This window comes from Idiotropiscis lumnitzeri, chromosome 9 (genome assembly GCF_059441095.1).
Source record: "Idiotropiscis lumnitzeri isolate Australia: NSW breed Sydney's pygmy pipehorse chromosome 9, RoL_Ilum_1.0, whole genome shotgun sequence".
Taxonomy (NCBI): domain Eukaryota; kingdom Metazoa; phylum Chordata; class Actinopteri; order Syngnathiformes; family Syngnathidae; genus Idiotropiscis; species Idiotropiscis lumnitzeri.
Window position 1 is genome coordinate 22,517,443 of NC_142399.1, and position 10,925 is coordinate 22,528,367.

The 10,925-nt window shown below is 41.2% G+C and overlaps 1 protein-coding gene across 6 annotated transcripts in view; it reads right to left on the reverse strand.

Moving 5' to 3' along the window:
- Window positions 1-10,925, reverse strand: part of aprt (adenine phosphoribosyltransferase) — a 157,518-nt gene that overhangs the window by 70,316 nt on the left and 76,277 nt on the right. For all 6 annotated transcript variants that reach the window (XM_088304138.1, XM_088304133.1, XM_088304136.1 and 3 more), the window contains one exon: window positions 10,900-10,925. This exon is cut by the window's right edge and continues 108 nt beyond it. In XM_088304138.1, the coding sequence (XP_088160264.1) occupies window positions 10,900-10,925 (26 nt within the window). The remainder of the gene's footprint in view (window positions 1-10,899) is intronic.

A 10,925-nucleotide genomic window follows, 5' to 3' on the forward strand; every position in this document is an offset into this window, starting at 1 on the left:
AACAATCTCACGAGACAGCAGAGAGAGAGAGAGAGAGAGAGAGAGAGAGAGCGCGAGAGAGCGAGAGAGAGAGAGCGAGAGAGAGAGAGCGAGAGAGAGAGAGCGAGAGAGAGAGAGAGCGAGAGAGAGAGAGAGCGAGAGAGAGAGAGCGAGAGAGAGAGAGAGAGAGAGAGAGAGAGAGAGACAGACACATTTCATGGTGTATTTATTTATTTAATTTTGGCACTTTCAGTCCTCCATATTCCACTCGACCAGTTTGTTAATTTTTAAAATGTTGAAAAGAGACATTCGCTTCACACCCTCCTGTCATACAAACAAGCACCCACATGAAAATATGAGGCGCCGTTCGGGACATAATTCAGGAATCGCTCTCACACTCACTAGTAGAATGCGCTCATACACATAGGTGAAATGTTTTCGCTCATACACACGAGTGAAATGCGCTCATACACACTAGTGAAATACGCTCATACACATGGGTGAAAATGTTGTCGCTCATACACACTAGTGAAATGCGCTCATACACATTACTGAAATGCGCTCATACACATTACTGAAATGTGCTCATACACCTGGGTGAAATGCGCTCATACACATGGGTGAAAATGTCGCTCATACACACTCGTGAAATGCGCTCATACACACGTGTGAAATCCGCTCATACACATGTGTGAAATGCGCTCATACACATTACTGAAATGCGCACATACACACGTGTGAAATCCGCTCATACACATGTGTGAAATGCGCTCATACACATTACTGAAATGCGCTCATACACATGGGTGAAAATGTCGCTCATACACAATACTGAAATGCGCTCATACACATGGGTGAAAATGTCGCTCACACACAATACTGAAATGCGCTCATACACATTACTGAAAAGTGCTCATACACACTAGTGAAATGCGCTCATACAAACAAACACTATGACAAGCTCGCTTAACAATCCAACATTTAAAAAAATAATAATTTATTTAACATTTAATGGATGGGCGCCACGGCGATCGAGTGGTTGGCACGTCTGCCTCGCAGTGCAGAGATCCAGGATTCCAATCGGGGATGCGGCCATCCTGTGTGGAGTTTGCATGTTCTCCCATGCCTGCATGGGTCCTCTGGTTTCCTCCTACAGTCCCAAAAAAAAGTCTCCTACCACACCGTCGAGTTTCCTCAATGACTATGGTGCTTGGTTCTTTACACTGGGAGGCTCGCCATCAATGCACAGGAATCTTCAATGAAGTTTTAATGCTTCCATAAGACATGACCTGTTTATTATAATTATTTATTTATTCATACCAAGACATTTGTTTTTCGTCTCATTTCTTTAGAAAAAGCTACATTTGTCTGCAAAAAAAAATCGACGTAGAACCATTTTCGATAATAATACAATATTACACACTTTTAGGTTGCAATTTCATTGAATAAAACATTGACAATTATCTTTTGAAACACCATGTATGACTCACTTTTCATTTGTTATTCAACAAGCAAAACAGTGGCGATCAAAGTCGTGCCAACTAAATGACATCTCATATGCATCTGACTGCAATAGTATCTCACATTCAAATTTACAATTACAGGTAATGGAAATGACTACTGGTGACCTCGATTCCACTGCATTTCAGTCAGAATACCTCAAACATCATAAAAATCAAAACGTTGTGTATTATTTCTCATTCTAAACATCTAAAGAAATACTGTATAATGGCCTGTCGACGTTAGCTTAGTTTATAGCATATAGCATAGCTTAGCTCGTCTGCATCAAGTGAGTTACGCGCTCTTTGACGCCGATACAGATCAAAATAAGGCTGTCTCCGTCTCACGGTCACTTCTGCTCACCCCAACAGCCTTCCCCGTTGCTACCACATGGAGATTCGATGGTTTTTTTTATTCGCCTCTTCAAAATCATGTCCGATGGTCTTCTCTGGCTCCCGTTTTAGCCTGTCTATCAAATAACGATGTAGGCGGGACTTCCGGTTCAAAATCGATCTCAGAATTTTCTCTATTTTGACATGACTTTCGTTGCAATTACATACTGTCGCATGAACAATTTGCTAACTAAAGCACTAATAATAATAATAAATTAAAAAAAGAATGCTGTAGTGCGTTGCAACAGCATATGACATTCGTGTCGGCAAAAGAGGAGGAACATATTACATTCGTGTCGGCAACTCAAGAGATGTTTGAAGGAGAAACGATACGAACAAACATATCAGATTCCACGGTTACCAAAGACTATTGTAGAGATCTAAAGTGAAGCTTAATTCCCCTTTCCTTCTTTGCTTTTAAAATCTGCAGCGGACAACCGCGGAATCGGCTGGTCCGGTGGTGCAAGATAAATCAGAGGATTGGCATGCTTGTGTGTGTTTTTTCAGCAAATGTACCATTATTTACCCTTTTTGATAAAATAGGTACAAAATTGCGACGGTCATAAACAATGCGCACACGTCGTTCTACTCTACGTAGAGTTCCCATTTCATTATACTAAAAACAGCACACCCGGGAATAAGGAACATATTTACAAAAAGTAAAAAGTCCTGGGAGTTACTGACACCTAGGGGTAGAAACAGCGCACAGCCCTGGTAGAAATCTGTCGAGTCCGCCTTCAGCCCACCCAGCAAATAATTTATTTATGTATGTATTTAAGTTTAGAGGGTAATGGCAGCGTGACGTCAATACGTCTGTAGCGCGTCCTCGCCAGTGTGACGAATAAATGTTATATTCATAAGTTTGTGGGAAGGAAGTCATGCTTTGTTTCACTTACTAACGGGTTCAAGCAATGTATTTTTTCGTCCAGACATTATTTTAAACAGAAACCAATTATTAATTATTTGATCCAAACTTTCTGTATAAAGTGTATTTTCAATATTGACATTCATCCCCTTAGCGTTTTGTTCTTTGTATGAAAACTGTTGAATGTGATTTTATTTTGTTGTATATTACATGTTAAATACTTGTTTCTTTTTTCAGAAAGGGTGTCTAACTTATGTACAAGCTTGCTGACGAAAACAATTCAGTATTGTATATGGGCGCATTTCAGTCTTGTTTATGAGCAAACCAATTTTCAGTTGTGTGTTTTTTTTTTTTTTTAATTTTCAGCGTTTCAGTATTGTAAATTAGTGCATTTCACTTGTATTTGGGAGCAAAACGAAATCAGTAGCACGCATGAGAGTGTTTCGTTGTGCGTATGAAAGCGTTTCAGTAGTGTGTATGTGACCATTTCAGTTGTGTGTATGGGAGGTTTTTTCACATAGGTGTGTCAAATAGTTTGTTTCGTTTGTACTGCGTTTGTGCCCGTTTGTGCTGTTAAAATTTTCGTTTGTGCTGCTTCGGTTCGAAAGATATTACACTTTGTTTTATTTCGAGTGTGACGTCACCCAGCCCCCCATTTTCATCCAAATGAGTCGGTAATGGTGTCATTCGTTTGTGCTACGTTTGTGCCCGTTTGTGCTGTTAAAATTTTCGTTTGTGCTGCTCCGGTTCGAAAGCTATTACACGTTTTAATTTCGAGTGGTGACGTCACCCAGCCCCCCAGTTTCATCCGATTGACTCGGGAATGGTGCCATTCGTTTGTGCTACGTTTGTGCCCGTTTGTGCTGTTAAAATTTTCGTTTGTGCTGCTCCGGTTCGAAAGATATTACACGTTTTAATTTCGAGTGGTGACGTCACCCAGCCCCCCATTTTCATCCAAATGGGTCGGGATTGGTGTAATTTGTTTGTGCTACGTTTGTGCTCGTTTGTGCTGTTAAAATTTTCGTTTGTGCTGCTCCGGTTCGAAAGACCTGCGTGAAGTTGGCCCCCCATTTGTTGCAAAAATAGGGGGAAATAGTTTGTTTCGTTTGTGCTGCGTTTGTGCCCGTTTGTGCTGCTAAAATTTTCGTTTGTGCTGCTTCGGTTCGAAAGATATTACACTTTGTTTTATTTCGAGTGTGACGTCACCCAGCCCCCCATTTTCATCCAAATGAGTCGGTAATGGTGTCATTCGTTTGTGCTACGTTTGTGCTGTTAAAATTTTCGTTTGTGCTGCTCCGGTTCGAAAGATATTACATGTTTTAATTTCGAGTGGTGACGTCACCCAGCCCCCCATTTTCATCCAAGTGGGTCGGGATTGGTGTCATTCGTTTGTGCTACGTTTGTGCTCGTTTGTGCTGTTAAAATTTTCGTTTGTGCTGCTCCGGTTCGAAAGATATTACACTTTGTTTTATTTCGAGCGTGACGTCACCCAGCCCCCCATTTTCATCCGATTGACTCGGGAATGGTGCCATTCGTTTGTGCTACGTTTGTGCACGTTTGTGCTGTTAAAATTTTCGTTTGTGCTGCTCCGGTTCGAAAGATATTACACGTTTTAATTTCGAGTGGTGACGTCACCCAGCCCCCCATTTTCATCCAAGTGGGTCGGGATTGGTGTCATTTGTTTGTGCTACGTTTGTGCTCGTTTGTGCTGTTAAAATTTTCGTTTGTGCTGCTCCGGTTCGAAAGATATTACACTTTGTTTTATTTCGAGCGTGACGTCACCCAGCCCCCCATTTTCATCCGATTGACTCGGGAATGGTGCCATTCGTTTGTGCTACGTTTGTGCTCGTTTGTGCTGTTAAAATTTTCGTTTGTGCTGCTCCGGTTCGAAAGACCTGCGTGAAGTTGGCCCCCCATTTGTTGCAAAAATAGGGGGAAATAGTTTGTTTCGTTTGTGCTGCGTTTGTGCCCGTTTGTGCTGTTAAAATTTTCGTTTGTGCTGCTTCGGTTCGAAAGATATTACACTTTGTTTTATTTCGAGTGTGACGTCACCCAGCCCCCCATTTTCATCCAAATGAGTCGGTAATGGTGTCATTCGTTTGTGCTACGTTTGTGCCCGTTTGTGCTGTTAAAATTTTCGTTTGTGCTGCTCCGGTTCGAAAGCTATTACACGTTTTAATTTCGAGTGGTGACGTCACCCAGCCCCCCATTTTCATCCAAATGGGTCGGGATTGGTGTCATTCGTTTGTGCTACGTTTGTGCTCGTTTGTGCTGTTAAAATTTTCGTTTGTGCTGCTCCGGTTCGAAAGATATTACACTTTGTTTTATTTCGAGCGTGACGTCACCCAGCCCCCCATTTTCATCCGATTGACTCGGGAATGGTGTCATTCGTTTGTGCTACGTTTGTGCTCGTTTGTGCTGTTAAAATTTTCGTTTGTGCTGCTCCGGTTCGAAAGATATTACACTTTGTTTTATTTCGAGCGTGACGTCACCCAGCCCCCCATTTTCATCCGATTGACTCGGGAATGGTGCCATTCGTTTGTGCTACGTTTGTGCTCGTTTGTGCTGTTAAAATTTTCGTTTGTGCTGCTCCGGTTCGAAAGATATTACACGTTTTAATTCACGCGGTGACGTCACAAACACGAACGCGCCAGCGTCAGTTTGTTTTGTTTTGCTGTCGAACAAGGATCTCGGTATCGCGCTACCGCGTTCAGTTAATCACTTGAATCACTCGTATTTGTTATTAATTCCAGGTTATAAACTAGTTCCTGGAATGAACCGATGTTTTGTATGTTTTTGCGCATTTTACATTCTTCATGATCCTGGAAAGCAACTGTTGCCGGACGAACTTCAGGTAAACATGTCACACTCACTGTTGTAGCTTTTTTGCTAGCATACAGTAATCTTAAAACCTTCCTGTTTTCACTGCTGTAAATTACTTTAAATTCGGTCTTCTTTCTTTTAATAGTGTTGTTCTACTGCTCATTCATTTATTTCATCAGTAGTCATTAAAGCTATGTGATTATTTCTTAAAATTATAGTAGACGTGAGGCTGAAACATATCCGTTGAACTTTTTGAAATAAAAACAACTTAAAGACACCCCTCGATGAAGCATTCCCTCATTTGAGAACAACTGAATTAATATAAAAACAGTCCGTGTGTAATTGATGAGAGCCTGCAGAGAAACCTTGGGTGAAACGATAGCTTTATGTGTAAAGAAAACAGCAACAAACAAAACCCCAAACTATTTACATTTCAACAATTAAGCAATCACTGCTTTGTGAAGCTCTTTGTCTTTTCTGATGCTGCTTTCACTCTACTTTCCAGGTCATTGTGCATCTCCCAGTCAAAAGCAGCCCTCCTGCAGTATGCCACATAATGTCCTAGAGAATCCTCTTCGAGATGATATGACTGCTCTAAAAGTAAACTGTCAGCATCAGACTTCTGGGAATTTCCAGCAGGGCAACTTCTGTTCAACTCATACCTAGGTCGGTGTCAATCCACTAAGCCTCTCCATTTCTCAACTTCAGTAGTATGAATACTGTAGCAACATCAGACTCATCACAGAGGTCAACATAATTTTTAATATATTTTTTCCTCAGTATGAGAAGTAGTAGAGGCATCGTCAGGTCTTAAGACATGACCTACATCAGCTTTTTTGTTTTGCAGCAGAAATCCACGTTTCCCTCAATGAAGGCATGATGATGAGCAACGAAACGGTCAACACGATTGAGAAGGCTTTCATGCTTGAAAAGCCCTTTTTTATGTTGTTGAACTCTGCTTCAACAGCTGCCAAACTTGCAGTGATACTGGTACTTCGGAAGAGAGGGACCACTACGCCTGACCAGAGTGGTAAGTAACTTCCCTGTCTTATGATGTGGGCAATAATCTCAGCGAGGAAGTGGATGTTATCCCTGTCTCCCTCAGCCATGGCAAGTGACCTGATCTCTTCGCATAATTCAGTCACCCACTGTCGAGCATTAGTGTGGATCTGTTGATGCTCCTCAACGGGTTCCTGTGCCTGAACCTCTTCATTTAGCATGCCGATTCATTCTTCTTGTGCTATTTGTGTTTTCAGGTATTTCTTGCACTTTTCTGATCATCAGAAAAGACAAAGAGCTTCACAAAGCAGTGATTGCTTAATTGTTGAAATGTAAATAGTTTGGGGTTTTGTTTGTTGCTGTTTTCTTTACACATAAAGCTATCGTTTCACCCAAGGTTTCTCTGCAGGCTCTCATCAATTACACACGGACTGTTTTTATATTAATTCAGTTGTTCTCAAATGAGGGAATGCTTCATCGAGGGGTGTCTTGAAGTTGTTTTTATTTCAAAAAGTTCAACGGATATGTTTCAGCCTCACGTCTACTATAATTTTAAGAAATAATCACATAGCTTTAATGACTACTGATGAAATAAATGAATGAGCAGTAGAACAACACTATTAAAAGAAATAAGACCGAATTTAAAGTAATTTACAGCAGTGAAAACAGGAAGGTTTTAAGATTACTGTATGCTAGCAAAAAAGCTACAACAGTGAGTGTGACATGTTTACCTGAAGTTCGTCCGGCAACAGTTGCTTTCCAGGATCATGAAGAATGTAAAATGCGCAAAAACATACAAAACATCGGTTCATTCCAGGAACTAGTTTATAACCTGGAATTAATAACAAATACGAGTGATTCAAGTGATTAACTGAACGCGGTAGCGCGATACCGAGCTCCTTGTTCGACAGCAAAACAAAACAAACTGACGCTGGCGCGTTCGTGTTTGTGACGTCACCGCGTGAATTGAAACGTGTAATATCTTTCGAACCGGAGCAGCACAAACAAAAATTTTAACAGCACAAACGTAGCACAAACGTAGCACAAACGAATGGCACCATTCCCGAGTCAATCGGATGAAAATGGGGGGCTGGGTGACGTCACGCTCGAAATAAAACAAAGTGTAATATCTTTCGAACCGGAGCAGCACAAACGAAAATTTTTAACAGCACAAACGGGCACAAACGTAGCACAAACGAATGACACCATTCCCGAGTCAATCGGATGAAAATGGGGGGCTGGGTGACGTCACCACTCGAAATTAAAACGTGTAATATCTTTCGAACCGGAGCAGCACAAACGAAAATTTTAACAGCACAAACGAGCACAAACGTAGCACAAACGAATGACACCATTCCCGAGTCAATCGGATGAAAATGGGGGGCTGGGTGACGTCACGCTCGAAATAAAACAAAGTGTAATATCTTTCGAACCGGAGCAGCACAAACGAAAATTTTAACAGCACAAACGAGCACAAACGTAGCACAAACGAATGACACCAATCCCGACCCATTTGGATGAAAATGGGGGGCTGGGTGACGTCACTACTCGAAATTAAAACGTGTATTATCTTTCGAACCGGAGCAGCACAAACGAAAATTTTAACAGCACAAACGGGCACAAACGTAGCACAAACGAATGACACCATTCCCGAGTCAATCGGATGAAAATGGGGGGCTGGGTGACGTTACCACTCGAAATTAAAACGTGTAATATCTTTCGAACCGGAGCAGCACAAACGAAAATTTTAACAGCACAAACGGGCACAAACGTAGCACAAACGTAGCACAAACGAATGACACCATTACCGACTCATTTGGATGAAAATGGGGGGCTGGGTGACGTCACACTCGAAATAAAACAAAGTGTAATATCTTTCAAACCGAAGCAGCACAAACGAAAATTTCAACAGCACAAACGGGCACAAACGCAGCACAAACGAAACAAACTATTTCCCCCTATTTTTGCAACAAATGGGGGGCCAACTTCACGCAGGTGTTGTGTGAGTGTATTTCACCATAGTGTGTGAGAGGTATTTATATATGACGTCATCGGAACTCCTTTCCTTAGTCTTTCAAAGTAAAACTGTCCGCTGCCCAAAAGTCATGAAGTGGCCGAACTCAAGCAATGCCATAACTTGGTGACATACTGCATAGAATATATATATAATATAATCCATATTTGTGTTGATTATTCTCTTAAAATAACGCTTTTGCTCATTTAGTAAACATGTATGCTTTTAATTTGGAGGTTGCATTTTTTTTTAAGACGATCGGGACAGCCAATAGGAAGTCGTGTAGTCGCTGGCGTTCATGTGACGTTTGAGGATGGGCATTCTTTTTTTAATTTATTATTATTATTAGTGCTTTAGTTAGCAAATTGTTCATGCGACAGTATGTAATTGCAACGAAAGTCATGTCAAAATAGAGAAAATTCTGAGATCGATTTTGAACCGGAAGTCCCGCCTACTTCGTTATTTGATTGACAGGCTAAAACGGGAGCCAGAGAAGACCATCGGACATGATTTTGAAGAGGCGAATAAAAAAAAACCATCGAATCTCCATGTGGTAGCAACGGGGAAGGCTGTTGGGGTGAGCAGAAGTGACCGTGAGACGGAGACAGCCTTATTTTGATCTGTATCGGCGTCAAAGAGCGCGTAACTCACTTGATGCAGACGAGCTAAGCTATGCTATATGCTATAAACTATGCTAACGTCGCCAGGCCATTATACAGTATTTCTTTAGATGTTTAGAATGAGAAATAATACACAACGTTTTGATTTTTATGATGTTTGAGGTATTCTGACTGAAATGCAGTGGAATCGAGGTCACCAGTAGTCATTTCCATTACCTGTAATTGTAAATTTGAATGTGAGATACTATTGCAGTCAGATGCATATGAGATGTCATTTAGTTGGCACGACTTTGATCGCCACTGTTTTGCTTGTTGAATAACAAATGAAAAGTGAGTCATACATGGTGTTTCAAAAGATAATTGTCAATGTTTTATTAAATGAAATTGCAACCTAAAAGTGTGTAATATTGTATTATTATCGAAAATGGTTCTACGTCGATTTTTTTTTGCAGACAAATGTAGCTTTTTCTAAAGAAATGAGACGAAAAACAAATGTCTTGGTATGAATAAATAAATAATTATAATAAACAGGTCATGTCTTATGGAAGCATTAAAACTTCATTGAAGATTCCTGTGCATTGATGGCGAGCCTCCCAGCGTAAAGAACCAAGCACCATGGTCATTGAGGAAACTCGACGGTGTGGTAGGAGACTTTTTTTTGGGACTGTAGGAGGAAACCAGAGGACCCATGCAGGCATGGGAGAACATGCAAACTCCACACAGGATGGCCGCATCCCCGATTGGAATCCTGGATCTCTGCACTGCGAGGCAGACGTGCCAACCACTCGATCGCCGTGGCGCCCATCCATTAAATGTTAAATAAATTATTATTTTTTTAAATGTTGGATTGTTAAGCGAGCTTGTCATAGTGTTTGTTTGTATGAGCGCATTTCACTAGTGTGTATGAGCACTTTTCAGTAATGTGTATGAGCGCATATCAGTATTGTGTATGAGCGCATTTCAGTATTGTGTATGAGCGACATTTTCACCCATGTGTATGAGCGCATTTCACACATGTGTATGAGCGGATTTCACACGTGTGTATGAGCGCATTTCAGTATTGTGTATGAGCGACATTTTCACCCATGTGTATGAGCAACAACATTTTCACCCGTGTATGAGCGTATTTCACTCGTGTGTATGAGCGCATTTCAGTAATGTGTATGAGCGCATTTCACTAGTGTGTATGAGCGAAAACATTTCACCTGTGTGTATGAGCGCATTCTACTAGTGAGTGTGAGAGCGATTCCTGAATTATGTCCCGAACGGCGCCTCATATGAAAAACACACGCACGCACACACGCGCGCACAGACTCACACACGCGCGCACACACCCACACACGGGGATGCAAAGTATAAGTTACAATTGGTGTATGCTGATTGACGTTGAAGAATGAAGGCCATTGGCCTACATTCGACACACTGAACTTACACTGGCTGATTTGCTCAAAGGCCTTTTAGACACTTTAACCACTCCTCCCTGGCCGATTAATTCTAATTTGGCATGCACCACCATGTCAGCGTTAACATTGTATAACATTCTCCTCACTCACATTGTTTGCTACTAAGTAAATACTTTTTTGATAAATTATAAATGAAAGTATAATTGTGACGAAAGTAAAATCTCCCTTGAACTTTTGCCCGACACCCCACACACATATTTGCGCGTGTGCGTATGTGTATCCGTGTGTGCGGATGAGTTAGTACCTTCCCATATTCCAAATCATATGCCA